We start from the raw sequence: 17,113 nt of genomic DNA, 5'->3' as shown, positions 1-17,113 counted from the left end.
GCTTTGTTTCTGGCCTGACATGTTTAAACAAATGCCGAGGACAAAACCATTCCTGTGCAGCGCAGCAAAGAGTGACAGGACAGGTGTGTGTGTGTGTGTGTGTGTGTGTGAGAGGCGGAGGACACGCAGGCTGCCGCTGCTGTGAGAACTGAAGACGAGTCCGTGCTGAACAGCAGGTCCTGCCCGTTTGATCAATACAATATTGACACTGTTACGATATAACAGGATGAAATAGCTGCAGAAAAGCGTAATCATAAAAATAATGATTTGCAGAACCTTAGACTGCTCGAGTTTTCTTTTTAAACGAAGCTGCTCTGAATGAGGTAGAACAGGGTTATTTAAGCACAGCCAGATTTTTTTCTTCTTCTGTTTTTTAGAAAACCATTTTCAGACTAAATAAAGTACCCCTAATGTGTGTGTGTGTGTGTTTTTTCTTCCCCGGTTTAAACTATAGTGTGTATGCCCTGCCCAGAACTCATCAGCGCTAATCAGATGCTGTCAGTCATGTAAAATACTCAGACAAGTTACTGACACCCAAATGAAGCTGGCTCTGCTTTGATTTAAAGCCAAAGGCACTCGGGCTGTGCCAGAAAGATAGATGGGCATCTCGATTGGCACCTAGTAAGCTTAATGCCTCAAGTGAGCCAATGGCTTTTGCGAGGAACTGTGCCACTGCCGAAGGCCTCCCAGGCCTGAGTCATTGGCTCGCTAGCATGTTTTTCTTGGCACCGGTATCAGCAGAACCTGCTCTTGAGGTAGAAAACTAATTATACTTCTCAAACTATTTTCATTCCAGCACTGTGACGACACAGTGCAGGTCAGTCCAGGGGAACAACGGCACTGTCAAAGAATATTCTCTACAGCTCAGCTCTGCTGGCTCACCTTGACGCACTCAACTACCAGCCAAAGGCGCAATATGCTGTAACGTTTTCACTCCAGATCTTTTTGGATTTTTTTGAAAACACAGAAGCTCCGACTGGGGTGATGAACTCAAATGTTACTCTTTCCTTAGCCTACATAAAGTTTACAACTTAGGCTTTAGCCAGGGAATTTTCAAAAGTGATACTAACTTGAATTTAACTTCTTTTTTTTTTTAACATTTACCAACTGTCTGTTTAGCTAAATCTGGTTTGTGCTGACGATTTCTTTGGAGTATTCACACAGAGGACCATCTGGTATATACCTCGGGTCTGCTTAAACATAGCTTGTATACTTAGGTAGTTTCCCTTCCAGTCACAGAGGTTAGCACACTCTTTAAACTCAGTAGGTTACAGTGTAGATAAGCTGCTGTACAGTTGGAAAGCTGCACAGAAAACAATGGACTGATGACAGGAGGGAGGATGACTGGCACTGTACATACCTGGAAGAGGGTTCTTGCCTGGCTCATTGTTACTTGGACTTCCTGACTGCTGAGAGTCTGCAAACACACAGAAAGAAGGGCCGGGGATTAGCTCAAAAAGAAGGCAGCAACGTCTCGCTGAAAGTGAAATATTTTCTTGTCAGCGCTGATTATTTCCAGCAAAGAGGTCAAATCGTGCAACTTGAAAAATTACATAACTATGCAAACCGACTTTATTTTTGTTTTTTCTTACTGTAACATGTAACACCTTTGTGGGAGCAAGAAGTCATTTGCTGCTCGAGCGCGTGAAGGTTTTTTTTTCCTTATCTGTTTCTCCAGGAAAGTGCACCCACTGCACAATGAACAAGTCATTTTTGTTTGAACAGGATTATCATTAATGGGAGAGTAAACTGAAGCAAAAGCTCTGCGTCTGACACGGACTAACCTATAAACCTAAATGTTTTTACCCGCAGACCTCTGGGTAATTTTTCAAAGAGGCTGGGGGTGTGTTGGGAGGAAGGGGTGAGGGGCATACAAAATGTGTTTGGTCCTGCTGCGCAAGGTACAAGCACAGAACAAAAAACGTAGAGAGAGAACAGGAGGGGTGGGGAAACACAAGGAAACATGAGTGGAATTCTTTCCACCGGTTATGGTGCGCAGGGCTGTGGTATGAGGCCACGCGGACTGATGTGTTTTACCTGCCAGCCTAACTGGGAGGGTAACATATCATTCCTCATGAGTTTGTCATCGCCCAGTGATTGATCAAAGGCACCTTTTTTTGTTTCCTTATAAGTCGTGCAGCATAACAGTCAACATCGGTATAAACTGGATTATAACCTTTGCAGATAGTTATGGTGTTTCTGTCGCACGCTAAAGTATATTAAGACCAAGCCATGCCTGGCAGGGGGCTCCTAATGGGACCCCAATAATAGTTCAAACCAGTCCAAGCCCATACATGCCCCGGGACAGACGGGGTGCACTAAGAAGCAGCAGAGAGATTACCATCTACACATTTAACATGAGACCCGAGAAGCCAGAGACGGTGAACTCAGATACCCTCGCCTTGGAACAACACCCCTTTTCCTGCCGCAGCTCTCATGAGCTGCGTTACAGAGGCAACGGAGAGAAGGAAAAGAGAGGCTGGTGGAAGAGAAGGGGAAAAAAAATACGTTGAAAGATTTATTCTTTTCTTGTTCTCTCCCTACGCTCTCTCTCTCTTTCTCTCTCTCACGTTCCCCCACTCCTAAATTTGACTATTAAACAGGACTGCAAAAACAGAATGTTCTTGGCCGAAACTCAACAATGACAAAGCAGGGAGGGAACAGGACCATACATTAAGCAAAGGGGGTAAAAAAATCCCCTTTTATCAGAATGTTAACTTTTAAAAAATGTGTGCGTAACATACAAGTTAAAGGCCAACGGTACAGATCTGCTACACTTCCAAAACATGTGAAAACTTGAGCGCGACTTGTGCTTTCATCATCGAACTGTTCAGCTGTTTGAGCTTTCTCCTAAAAAGCTACTTTCGGTTGCTCCCTTATTCACAAAGGGTCGCCACAGCGGGCAGCTCCACATTATTTTATTTGGCAGATTTTTTCTTTCTTTAAAAAGGGATATTGTCTCCTCTCAGGATCGAACTATAGATCTTTTTGTTTGTTGGGCTGATCAGCAGTAAAAAAGACTTCATTTAAAGTCGAAATAAAACAGAAAAAAACGAAACTTGACAAGCTGGGAAGCCAGAAAACAAATGATACCGCTCCTTACTAAATTATTTAAATGAGTAGTCAGCTATTTAAATTACTAGAGTAGATTTGGTCAATACTAAAATCTGCATGACATCGCAACTTGCACATTGAACGTGTTCAAATCAATTTCAGACATCAGCCAAATAGCTTTCTTTGCCTTCCACCAACACACAGAGAGTTCCTCCTACGAACACACACTCGCACAAACTTTTACACGAAGTTAGCACATGTCCATAAAGTTATCGCACGACACTCAGTGGCCTTGTCTCCCCGATCCAACCACCACCCCCCCCCCCCCCCCCCCCCACTCCATCCCAATTGCCACTTTCCGAGTCATCCATCAGTCTAGTTACGACTGCCAACTCTACGCTGGCTCCCCGAGAACTGCTGAGAGGGAGAGAAACAGGCAGGGGGCGAGGAAAGAGCACAAGAGAGTAGGGAGGAGGTAAATGCTGAAAAGGCAGCGCGGGGAGGGGGAAAGGGAGCGGGGAGGTGGGAGAGCTGCTACAGTTCGGTTAGATCGGATCAGAGTTGTGCGGTTTTTTGTTTGTTTTCCTTTTTCCTTTATTTTTTTTCCACTTCTTCGAGGGCTGAACAGGCAACCATGACAAAAAGAGCAGATGGTCGTGGCAATTAGAGATCCCAGGCAGCATCTTCCAGCATGAGGCCCCACTGTAGCACCAGGAGAGACCACCTGGATGACTCAAGGTGGGATACAAGCATATGGCACATCTGCCAGGTCTGCACCAGAGCTGGAAACACCTCCCCTATTGCATTACATTTTATCTTTGACCCAAGAAGGGCAGCTTCACGCTCCCTCTCTTTTTCCAGTTTGATTAAAATATTTAATAAGACGCTTGCACATTTGGGAGTCTGCGGATGTGCTCGTTTTATCTCTCGTTCTCGTTCTGGGCCTTTCATGCCCCGTGGTGTTTTCTGCATGCATTTTTTATTTGTTTAGTGCGACCTCACTAAATCAACTTTCTATCAAATCTATTTAGATGACTAAATAGGTAGGATTGAACAGTCTTAGCTTGTGATTCAACAGGCGTTTGAACATAGCGCTCGTTTGAAATTATGCAAACAAGATAACCGTGCTGAACTCCAAAATATCAAATGAAATTTCATATAAAAGAGCGTTCTTTTTAAGGCTATTCTGAAAAAAGGAAAAAAAAGATTGCACAAAGTAAACATGTGGTGAAGCACGAGCCTGAGGCCTGGTATCTGTATCTACAAGGTGTCCTTTGCAGAAGCCCAGCCAATCCGATAGTCTTCAAATAAACAGTAGTGTAACCTGTAAATAAACAGTTGCGGTCGAGGAGGCTCGGCTTTGCCCTGGGAGTTTGGCAGGGCTCGATCGCGAGGCCAGACACCGCACACACGCGGCCTCTCTCTCTCGCACACATAAACACACACGCGCGCGCGCACATATACACACGCGGCCCTTTTCCAAAAACAACATTTCTTGGCACCCTCCGTCCCTGCCACTTGTTTAAATAAACAAACCGGTTCATGAAGGAAGCAGAAACACAGTACCACGTATGAATCAGATTATCTGTTGTTACTCAGCAAAAAAAAAGAAAGAGGGGGAAGAAAAAAGCAGGAGAAAAGGCTTGTGGGTATTTTGGATGTGTCCACGAGTTCTTACACCTTCTCGTCCGGTGGGATACTTATCATACCACTGTAACGATTAGGGCAATTAGGGGTAATGGCAACAGAAATCTGGCTCGGCAAGAAAGTTTCGCAGTGCTTGTGAGGTTTCTCCACGCCCAAGTGTGTTGCTCGCCTGGATTTCAGAATCACTAAAACACACACATACACTCTCCCTAACCCACCCTCTTCGTTTTTGGCATGTTACCCATTCTGTTCCCACTAAATTGCAGAACACACATGCACATACGCACACAGTGTGGGTTAAATTAGCCACATAGTTTGGGAAAGTTGCTTTTTTCCCCCCCTTTTCTTTCTTTTTCTCTTTCTTTTTTTTTTTTGGGATTACTGCGGTGCACGTTTCTAGTCCGCAAACACTTGCAGACGCGTACAGATATCCTCCACAAAAAAACAGTGCGCACGCGCAACACGCACGCCCTGCAGATGCATACCGCTGTCGACATTTCAGGAGGAGAAGCCTGTCTGGCAGCCATTTTATGCCGAGCGGGGTTCTGTGCACATGTATAGCACTCTGGCTGCCAGAGGCATGGGTCCCGAGCCAAGACGCATTTCAGCAGCCTGGGGAGGCGAGGGGAGGGGAGTGTGCGGAGGAGAGGTGCAGAGGGGTGGACTCCCAGAGAAGTAGGGAAACAGAAAGAGGGAGAGGGGCAGAAAATATCGACCTAATTACGGAGCGGCTCCGATGCGTAATGTTTCGACAATACAGCTGCTCCTGAGTAAATATTTGATGTGGCCGAGCAGACTTTCTGCTCAGTGTCCTCCTGCTTTTCTTTCCTCTTCCGGTGCGGGAGCCTCCACTTTGTCCTTCCTTGGAAATGCACAGTCCAAATATGTATCAAGTGCTTGTGTGTCTGCGTATGTGCAGCACAGGGGTCACGCAAGTCTTGACGGCGTGCATAAATGACTGTACATGTGCTGGTATGTAATATGTGTGTGTGTGTACTTTGTCCCGTGTCCTCCTCTGCTCCTGGTTTCTATCATTCACAGCTTTTGTCGATGACCTCACACTACTCGGGCTGGCTTCCAGCAGAACCTGCTCCCTTCTCCAAATCTTTTTCTTCTCCTCGCTATCTGTCTATCGCTGTCCCTGTGCCTGCAACAGTATCCCTCCTCTATTGTATCTTTTCATACCCGCCTCTGTGTGCATATCTACTGTTCAGCGTGTATCTGCAACGATAATGTCTTATCCAGTACGAAGTGCGCGCTCTCTTTTTATTTTCCCCTTCTCGCGTCGCCTTCTTTTAACACTTTTCTCCCTTTTTCTTTTAATGTTTCCATCTGTGCCGGTGCCCCCCCACGCTCCCGTTGCCGCCTTTTCTAATACCCCCCATCACCCCCCACTCCAACCCACCCAACCCTTCTCTCTCATTCTCTCTCTTTGTCTCTCTATCTTTCCCTTCTCTCCCTCCCTCACGCTTTGTTGTCTAAACAAAGTGGCCTTTATCAGGATGAGCCGCAACCCAAACAAGCCAAACAAAAGATATGGGCGAGAAAATCTGCCCGCAGAAGAGGGAGGATCTTATCGTGCCAGCCTTTGTGTGCCAGCCTGCCAACTGGCGATGCCTCCCACCGACGACCCCTCCCTTTACACACACACACGCACCAAATTCTGGCATCTCACCCCCCCCTTCCTCATTAGGACTCACGCATGGCATTCTGCATAGGGCTGGCACCTGACCTGGCCGAAAGGAGAGTGATATTGATGCCGAGGGTGAAGGGAAGACAAACGCTGTGCCAAATGGAACGCCATCTTGGGGCGGCGTTGTCTCATAAGGAGGGTGAGCTTTGACGAGGAGGGGGGAAAGCTTCCTTTACATATATCTGGTAGGACTGAACTTCAACACTTTGCACGTAGCAGGATGTGGTAAAGTCTAAAGAAAATGGCTCTTACGGCCTCTTCTATACCACATGGTTGGTTTTATTATCAGTGATACCTCTGCACAGACTGATATAGATACCATTGTATTCCTCTGACTGACTGTGTTGCAGCAGTGGCGGCTATACACTGTGTGACACTGTAATGATTATCTCATAATTGGAACAAGCCAAGTATTTCTTATTGGCTTAAAGGAGCACCTGGTAATCCGGATAGCTACCCTATCAAATGACTGCCACTGACGGGGAATGCAGGTACAGTAGGATGAGTTACACACAGACACGCACACACACAGACGCACACACACAGATATACTCAGTCGAATGAGTGAAAAAAAAGCTCAGAGAAAGTGAGAGGGGCAAAGTTGAAACGTCTGTGAGAACAATGACATGTTGCCTTCTTTTCTCTAAGACAGACACCCCCGACTTGTTCAATAGACCAGGAGACACACACGCACACACACACACACACACACATATGCACACAGTAGGTCTGTCAGGGTTTTGAGACTTATGGAATCAAGTGGGATCCCAGCCCAGACAAGAACAATGAGAAGCCATACAGTGTGTGTGTGCGCACGGCTGATTTTGTGTGTGACCCAGCTCATTTGTATCTCTCTGTGCCCGTCTCTCAATGGAGTGCACGCTCGCGGCCGCTGCCGCCTCAGTGTGTATGCCCATGCGTGCGCGGATCATCAGTTTGTGTGTTTGTTTCTAATCGTTGCATACTAATGCCGGTGAAGAGCAGGCCCTCTTTCTCTTGGCCGAGTCTCTGTGCCTTCTCCTCGGTAAACTCTCACGGCAGTGAAAAGAGGAGAGCATTTTAACTGAGCCGGGAGGACAACAGGCTCCTCATTGAGGTCACCAAACAGTGTGGACGGGGAGGGAGTGTATTCAGTGGCGAGTGGGCCTTGAACAAGGGACTGAATGGCCTGACGGATCATTAGCCACACCGGCCCAGGAGAGGAGAAGGAAGAACCTGGCAAGCTCAAAAGGATACACAGCTACACAACTAAGGATGCAGATGAGGGTTAATCCATCTAAAATTCAACTTCCCCACCTTTTGAGCTGCGAAATAAAGTTTACCCACCTCTGTGCGGACGCACAAATCGCATGCATTTACAGTCATCCACACGCTATGACATACACGTGTGTACAAATAGGGGCACGCATGCCACATCCTGCGGGAAGCCGGTGTGTGCTGTGCGAACGATGCAATCGGCAAACCGGGCTGCAGACGAACTACGCTACACAGCGACGCGGCACAGTGGCTCATCTGTCCAATGAAAAATGAGCAGGCTGGTCTCCAGTCAGCACACTGTGCCCCACTTAATGTTTCCAGCTCCTTTCGCTCTCTTCCAGTTCACCCTTTCCTCACAAATCGGACTTTCCTTTCACTTTTTACACGACATTCCTTTTTCTTTTCTTTTCACGAAAATCTGCTTTTTCCTCTGTTCCCGATGCTTTAAAAAAGATCGTTTGCAGCCAAAACTTTTCACCTCCTCCGTCAACCCTGACACTGTCTTATAGAAGTATGCGCAAATGTATTTATGAAAGCCGTTTGTGCTGAAACCACTTAAATCAATCAACCTTTTTTTTAAAAATCATTTCTCAAGCAACATTTTTTTTCTTTTTTTTTGTATCAGCTTCTAAAATGTGAAGATATGCAACTTTTCTCGCCCCTCAAAGCTTTGTAAATTGAACATTTTGAACGGGTGACTGTTGATAAGTCAAAACAAACAATGTGAAGGCTTAAGTTTGAGCTCCCGCAGATTCTAATCAGTGTTTCGGACTAATATCTGATTATGTAAACTAAATAATCTGCTAGTCGGAAAATAATTAACAGATTCACTGATAATGAAAGCAATCATCAGATCTTGGACCAAAAATTGTTTAAACGTGGATTAACTGATTTTCCAAAAGTGTGGTCTCGTCATCATCCGCAACTTAAACGACCATCAGGTCCAGACTGTGAGAAAAAGAGAGCGCTGCATCTGTGTGTGAGACAAAGGGCCAATCAATGGCCAACGCTGCATCTTTTTTGCTATGCACCAAACAAACAATTAGCTTTGTTGCGGTGTAATTGACTGGCAGGACCGGGTGGCATTTACATTCGCCCGCTGTTGCCACCCTGCCATTCGGCGAGCCGGGGGTAAAAAAAAGAAAGAAGAAGAATGGGCCCATACAAGGGTGCAAGGTTGGCCACATCTCTCTGGTTCGAAGACACTGCTATTTTTCCACGGTGGCAAACTTCCAAGCAGGAGCTTTTTTTTTTCCTTAAATGCACGTCTGTGGAGGAAGGAGGGGAGGGAGGGTGGAGTGAGGACGAGACTATAGATTTAATTATGCATGCGTGTTTTCTCATTCATTGTAGTGGTGGGAAGGGGAGAGGAAGAGGGTAAGAGGGGTGTGTGGTGGGACGTTTGGGGGGGGGGGGGCCAGACCAATGACATTCCGTCGTTGTAGTCCTCCTCCTACACACATACACACACAAGGAGCAGTCTGGGAGCGAGCCGCTATAGGCTAATGAGGTGACACTCACCGTCTGGAGACTAGCCAAAACAGTCCATTAACTCCTAGCCAGTAGTTAAGAGGAGAAGAAGGAGAAAGTGGTTGCAGGGAGGGTGCAGAGGAGAAAAAGGGGAGGCGGATGAGGGAGAGGAGGAGGAGTAAGGGGGGGGGCAAATGGGTGAGGTAGGCGGCTAGCTGATGGTTGGTGGGTGGAGCTTGTGAGGGGGTGAGGAAAAAAAAAAGAGAGGAGAAAGTCTGAAGTCTTTCAGGATGTGAGGGTGGGGGGTATTTCTGCAGTTTTGTAGTTGTGAATGAATCAGCGGGGTGGCTAGTAGGAGGGGGGGCTGTGCACGAGCGTTCACTGTTGGTGAATATGCTCTGTGGAGGCAGCTCTTGAGGAAAAGTAAGACTCTGTGTGTGTGTGTGATGGAGTAGAGGTGGCGGTGGGGCGGGCGTTGGATGCCACGAAAGAGAGAGAGGACAAGGGAGATAGATCCAAAACCCCCCAGCCAGGCAGACAGACCTTTGACAGAGGAGCTCTGTGATTCGTCTCTTTCATCTTTAGAACCCCCCTATCCAGTCGGATAATTATGAGACAAATGCACCGGACCCCTGCTGCTTGAGTGGCAATGGGCATTGGAGGCCAGAAACACATAGAGGGTTCAAACCTGCACGTCTCGACTGGTCCGGAGGGAGGAGGGACAGAGGGAATGAGAGATGGCGGGGGTGTTTAGGGGTCTGGGAATTTCCCCACTCTCCCAAGAGAGACAAGTTGGCCAACAGATCATAGTTCAGGGACAGCTTGGTTGTGCTACTAACGAGGTTTAACTCCGTTTTACTTCCTTTCAACTTCCCCCCCCACACACACACACACACACACACACACACACACACACACAGTTAAGAAGTATTACACTTTTACGGTTTATTTTCAAAAACATATAAAAGAAAACTTTGGGAAAACGCTGCCAGATTTCTAACTTGTAGCTGGCTCAGTTAGACTGATCCATGCACAACATGTTGTTTTATTAATGTAATTGATGTTGCTCTGGTCTGCACTGATAAGGCAGTACAGTTAGGAAAAGCAATGCTACCTACATCTTTATCTTGCACCAACCACCAAACCCTGAAGGCCTTATCCCTGAAGCAAACACACATGCAAAATACTGCTTTATTCGAGTGGCAATTCAAATGAAAATCAATGTGCCAATCTGTACGAGCACTTTGAATTCAAAAGTGATTCATGTGAAAGAATTTTTCCTTTGGGTTACAAATTTTCACTCAGGCCTGGGCAACTCTCTGTGCCCGTTTCTGCCTCTGCCAGTGACGTGTCGGTGATTGTCAGCGCTTACGACGACATCAGGCCTCAGCCAAGAGGACTTCCCACTGGCGAGGGCCGCGTCAGGGTGACTGGGTGCTCCCTAACAGGGCAAAATGGCTCGCCTCCAGCTGGCCACCCATTGCCACTGTTTGCACTCCCTGAGGTCTGCCAAGCAAGCGGCAGTAAAACACACACAAACACACATGCCCACACACACCTTAAAGTGGGGACGTGGAAGGAATTATCCGATCATAGAATGCCACCACATCTAAGACCAGATCTTGGCCCAAAACAGACAAGGAAAACAAAGCGTGCACTCATTCAGACGATTTTGCTGGCACTGCTCCCTTGGAACGGGACACAGGGTGGAGAAGGAGGTGGGGGGTGGGGGGAGACAACCACAGAGTTTAATGTGTCATTACAAGCATAAAAACAGACTACTGACATTGCCAACAGATGTCGAGCCAGTTTATATTTGCCATTACAACTCCAGTAGGGAATGAAGCGGCAGGTGCAAATGGGGCTTTCTTCTTTACAATCCCAGCTACTGTGCTGCTGCATCATCATGTCTCCTGATCTATTACTCAGACATGGATCATGGGTAGAGGGCTCGGTGCCTTTGGCACCAATCAAACTCTGAATCATGGTTTACATTTGTCCTCTTCATCCAACTTTTAGATACTTAGATTTCACTTAAACACCACATGGGCTAAGTTCTCTATGAGAACCCGAGGCTTAATAATGTTTACACCTTTCTTGAATGTCTCACTCTAAACAGTGCAATAATGACAGAAAGATGTTTTAACTCTCAACACTCCAAAGAGTGCTCAGTTGCAGCAGGGGAACTGAGGAGTTTGTTGGTGGTTTAAAAACCGGCTGCATGCGGCATGGCCAGTAAAACCCCTCCTTTCCTTTTAATGAGGCTGGAGGACGGTGCTTTCAGAGCCCCCACCCCTCAGCCCCATCAGAGCTGGTCCGAATCAAAGCAGCCGTGGGGATCAAGGCTCGGGGGCAAGAGGGTGAGTTGGGGGAATGGGGTTTCGGTGTCTCCACTGGCACAAGACCATTGAATGAAGCTATTAGGGGGAGTGAGGGAAATTATAGGAGTGATTTCACAAAACCACTACTCTTGCAAAGAAAAGCGATTCTTGTGGAAACGCTGCACCGCTTAAATTCTTACTCGGTGAGCCACGGTCAGATGCAGAGCAGTGGTTTAAATTAAACAGCGTCATAAAACAGATTCTCACGTAACTCAAAAGGGAGTGACAGCTCCTTGCCCGCCACAAGGTCAACGCTTTGGCAGTGATCCAGAGTTAGTGGAGCTCCTCACCTCCTCGTGGACCCTCCGACTGTCTGGAGATATCCGGCTAACAGCAGTCAAGGTGCAAAACATCTTTTGTGGTTGCGGGTCCCCGATGCAGGGTTTAAACACAAACATTCAGCGGCTCGGTGCTTTCAACAGCCCATCCGCTACCACAAACAACAAAGCGCCACATAATCGTGATTAAACATCTTGGTCTTACAGGAGATCAAAATGCAAATCTGATCTTTCGGGTTTAACCGATTACTCCCTTTGCTGCACCACAAGTGCGCGATTTATAAATCGCTCTTAAGTGCACGCTAAGCAAGATATTCACAGCCAGACAGACTCAAATGAGTAAGCAAGATAGAATTCTCTTACACATTTAATCGTGTAAAAAAAACAAAACAGCAAATCTGTTCTCTGTGAGTGAGGCCTGCTGAGGCAGCCCCCTCTGCCACTGCTGCAATAACAACATGTGGTTTGGCTGTGCAGCGCCAGCTTACAGTGGGAAGAGGAGAGGCGCTAAATTAATTTCAGATTCTGTTTTTGAAAGTCATAAACAATGCTACAGCGAGGCATGACATCCACAGAGGTGGCCACAGTGTTTGGTCACATGATTAGAGAATGTTACATCAGCAGCATTGTAGGGTTTCGGGAATAGATTATCATCACAGTGAGCACTCAAACATTACAGATCATATTTACATAGTAAACTGTGGTTATGCTGAGCGTACTGTCTGAAACAATTGTGCGTAGCCGGCACGCAAGCCTGCCGTGTCCCCGGGCATTGTGAGGCTTCTCCCCGTCTTGCTATGTAGAAGAGAAATGTAAAGGGCCTTTGTTTTAAAATGGGCTGCTGCCAAATTGTTAGGATCATACACAGAACAATGTCATCGGGCCTCACCTGGCAGGTTTGTTTGCAGGTATCGTATATATTGTGGTTTTGTGATTATATTCTTGCTGTGATAGAGTTAAGAAGGAAAGGCTTTCAGTTAAGTCTGGCCTTCCTCTTTGCTTCAGCCTTTCCCACGAGGCTCCCGAACCATAATCTCTTGAAATATTTGCACAGATGACGGCAGCACTCGGCTGTTTTGACATGGAGCGGCATGAGCAAGATCTAGCAGTCACATTTTCCATCACTTTTCAGTTCAGGAACAGGAATTCCCCTTTTGCCGCTTTTCTTTGTAACCCACCCGCCTCCCACCACCCTGTACAAGCCTCCCAGCACTCCTTCCTCCACTTCCTCAGCCTGCTAGCATTTGTCCCCTCAGGGCCACTCCACAGGGGCCTTTACACTCGCCTTGCAGCCAGCTCCTGCAACCCTTGCTTTCCACTCGTGCAAGCATGTTTTTTTTTTTTCCCACTTTATCTGAGATGCCAAAAGTTCACTAACTGAGATCAGGGGTGGGTGAGAGGGCAGTCAGGGTTGGGGTAAATTCTGCAAGCTGGTGCGGAGAAGAGGTATCGTCTTTAGTGCCCTATAGCTCAGCTTAGGAAGGCAAGCGTGGCTGTTTTCTTTATGTTTTATGTTTCTGGGAGAGTCATTTTTTAAGAGCAGCAAGTTTTGGAAACGTGATCGTGTTTGCATTTGACTTAACTCTATCATTCATCACAACTGCACTCACACACACAAAACAGGCTCAAGTGTGCACACACTCACAAGCATTTCCCATTTTACCTCATAATTGCTGATGAGGTGCTTTTTATATTCACAGAAAGTTTTCCTCAAGGTGTTTTCACTATCTGGGGTCCTACAAACTCCTCAGTGTCCTCATTTTGCCTTTCATCCGTCCTTTTTTTTAAACAATTAGTCAGACAGAATGCATATGGTGAATCATCAACTTGCAAATTCATCATTTTATTCTAATTAAAAAGGTAAAAATTACAAACAGAAACTAATGCCATATTATGCCTACAGTTATTTAAGAATTTTAGTTATTCCAAACTGGAATTGCACCTAATTTGCTGTGGAATCTCTTTAAAGGTCATAAAAAAATTATCTCCTGACACTAGCCACAGTTGCATCATGGGAACTGGAAGGAATATCAAAGGGCCACCATTGGAGCAGACTCTGTAATCCTCCTCCTGGCAAGCATCTACATATATACACTCGACCTTGCCAAAGTTTTTTTTTCCTCCTGAGGGCCTGCTTGAATGTGCATGTGCATGTAGAAAACACTATCTCTTTGCTGACACTGACGGCACAACAGACTTGTTGCAGTCGCAGCTCGAGCAAGGTTGGCAGCCCTGCAGAAACACTTCCCATTTGTGGTGTGGGGCTTGGTCCAAGCCACTTGAACTTGGCAAGGCTTACCTGGAACAGCCTACCCGTAGGACTGCCACAGACTCTCCCCCTTCAGCCAACACAGCCAGCCTCACTGTAAACTATAACAGCTGATTTCAGCCACACCTCCAGAAAACTGGCTGCAACTGATTTGCAGGTGTTTACCAAGGAAGAAGGAAGCATAGCTTTTTTTTCTGTTTTGCTTTTGTTATCAAATCAAACTGAGCAGGTCCCAAGTAACTCCCTGCTGAGCAGGTTAAGCTGCTGCTTTCCAGCAGGTACTTTGTTATTGAATAATACATCACTGTTAGCAGTTCCTCTTGTTTGTCACCATTAATTGTTGTATAATATATATTAATTGTTAAAAAACATGTTTTGACTGGTTGAGAAAAGTTGACTGAATGTTTTAGGGCAGTATAGAAGCTACAGAACTTTCCACAAGGGACACAATTGTGAGTGCAAGGTGACTTTTTTATCATTTCAGGGAGAATTACACAGATCATATGACACCATATGGAATTCTTTTTACACATAATGTATTTCCTTTGCAGCCGCCGTGAAAGGCAAGGCCTACAGGGAGTCCTCTTTAGGAGGAGGAGAGGAGAAAAAAAAGCTGTATGTATGGTGAGGAGGGAGGGGTGGGTGGGGGTGGGGGCGGTCGAGGGGTTTAGTGGGGCGGTCCAAGCACGCTCAGCGAAAATATGCCTCATGCACTCGTTGAACTTGGGGCCTGCGCAGGCTTCTCTCAAGGTTACAGGAGAGGCCTGTACGGAGCCGAGCAGGAGAAAGAAATCATGCAGTAGCAGTCCACATGCAACAAGCTTTTCACTGGACTCTGCTCTCTTGTTGCTATTGCTGCTTTCATTTTGGAGAAATGCCGTATTTTAAGTTTCCAATTAACGCAAAAAACTTGTTGTATCTAAAAACGCGTTGCCAAACGTATCATACATCCATTCAACAGTATCTCAGCCGAGCATTCAATCTGCGGCAGAGTCAAACTGCTAGTGTCTGTTGCTCGGATAACAGAAGCGGCATGCGATCGCCTTTGACACCAGGTTTCCTTCCCTCCTCGGAGCCTGCCGGGATTCGGGCCATGTATCCGCTGCCGCACCCCTGAGCCCTCGACCACACAAAGGTAGGAAGCGGCCGTTGGAGCGGGGCGCATTGTGACGAGGTCACTAAATCACCGCTCGTTTTATCCACCGCTATTTACGAACATTTCACCAGAGGAAATCATAAAGACAACAAGCCTGAGTAAATACATCTGAGGATGATTGCTGGAAAGAAGGGAGACTACAAAAGCTGCCTTACATGGACAGTTCGGCCACGAAACATTTTCAAGGAATACATTCACAAGGCTTGCACACTTTAATCCAAGTCTGATAGAAGTGGAACAAATACAACTTTCTTGGTAAATATTAACTTTTACTGTGTGAAAGGCACTGACTCATTAACACTCATCCTCAACTAAGGTTATAGTCTGACGTGATATCACATAATAATGTTACATAATATATTGGAAGAGAAAAAGATCACAAAGGTCCTACAAGTCAAACATTAATATAGACGTGACAACTCTTTCCTTTGCAGAGATTTAGAGGAGTAATGGCATGCTTAGGAGAGAATGTAGTCACTTTCTTTGTGTTGTCATCTGAGCCTCTCCATTCAGTGTTTTGGTAGCAGGTTTGGCCACGCACTCATGTCAGTGCCTCATTTTTTTTTCTTTTTTAAAGTTGCCAATCCCAATGTTTATAAAAAGACAAGAGTGAAAGTGAAAGAAAAATGACCCAAAAAACTGATCCCCCAGAAAGCAAAAGAAAAACAAACGTTATATTTATCAAACAATTCATTTATTGGCATTTAATATTTCATTTACCTAGCCTATGTCTCTGCTGTTCTCCTCTGCTCTCTGCTGTTCTGCTCGGCTCCAAAACAAACACAGTGCAACAGAGAGCACAGGAGACCAGCAGACTGTTTTGATTCTGAGATCAGCATTAGTTAGCTTATGTAGCATATCGTTGCCATTGCTTGTGTATTTTACAGCCTTATTCTGGGCTTATGATTTAGCTTTTTGGATCTTGTGCCCACAACCTTTCCGGTTATAAAGGGAGAAGATCTGTTTATTTTCTTTAAGAAGCTTGTGATGTCACTCAAAATCCAATCTTTTATCTGCATGGCATGGCTCCAATTTAACAGGCTTGTCCAGCCTAAAAAAAGAAACTTTTCTGACACTTTCACAGAAAAGGTCAGTCATTCAGATTATTTGAGATGTTATAATAACGTGCCAGTTTTCCTTTTGATACAGATATGTGATGACAAACATTTGGAGATTTGACTCAACATGTCAAAAAAACAAACATGGTGCTTAAGCTGGAACAACAACAACTTGTATTTGAGTTCACCATGACTGACAGAGGTCAAAGGGCAACAGATAGTAAACACTGGGATTAATGAATCGGTCACTTTGCCTTTCCTCAAGAATTAGCAGTCCATTAGCACCTTGTAAAAGGGCCACTTCTATGCTTTACAACAGCTTAGGCCTGCTTTCACACAAATAGCGAAGCAAAAATATTCAATGCAGTGACAGAGTTAGAGAAACAGGGTTCCTGGTATATAACGGCAGAAAGACACAGAGGAATTAAGTCTACATAGCCCGCTTCAATGCACATTTATTACTTTGATATAAGCTTAATAAACAGACCAAAAACATTTCTTCAGAGTCAATCTGAGCTAATTTTCCCCACAAAAACCAAAAAAAACCCAAATTAGCATAAGATGAAGTGGGTCATTCTAATGTCTTGATTAAAGTAGGCCTCAGCTTTGCCCAAGTGGCCAAGCAGCAGACTGCAAGTTCAGCTTTGTGCACTGAAGGCCTTATCAGGGCCTCTTTCGTAAACAAGAGGAGGAGGGGAAAAAATAGCCCCATCCAACATAATAAAAGGGAGCATCAAAGCAGCTATAGAAGAGAATCAGTCAGAGTATTAGACGCCACTAGGGGTTGTCAACGTGATGGCTTAGATGTCACTGGAGAACATCTCCATGGATGTAAAGCGGGCAAACAAAT

General features: G+C 45.8%; 1 protein-coding gene across 5 annotated transcripts in view; it reads right to left on the bottom strand.

Moving 5' to 3' along the window:
* Positions 1-17,113, bottom strand: part of LOC102789146 (nuclear factor 1 B-type-like) — a 64,623-nt gene that overhangs the window by 24,944 nt on the left and 22,566 nt on the right. For all 5 annotated transcript variants that reach the window (XM_006802467.2, XM_035912826.2, XM_006802466.3 and 2 more), the window contains exon 3: positions 1,361-1,417. In XM_006802467.2, coding sequence (XP_006802530.1) covers positions 1,361-1,417 — 57 coding nt within the window. The remainder of the gene's footprint in view (positions 1-1,360; positions 1,418-17,113) is intronic.

This window comes from Neolamprologus brichardi, chromosome 3 (assembly GCF_056152115.1).
Source record: "Neolamprologus brichardi isolate AB-2024 chromosome 3, ASM5615211v1, whole genome shotgun sequence".
Lineage (NCBI taxonomy): Eukaryota > Metazoa > Chordata > Actinopteri > Cichliformes > Cichlidae > Neolamprologus > Neolamprologus brichardi.
This window is presented reverse-complemented; position numbering and strand designations above follow the sequence as displayed.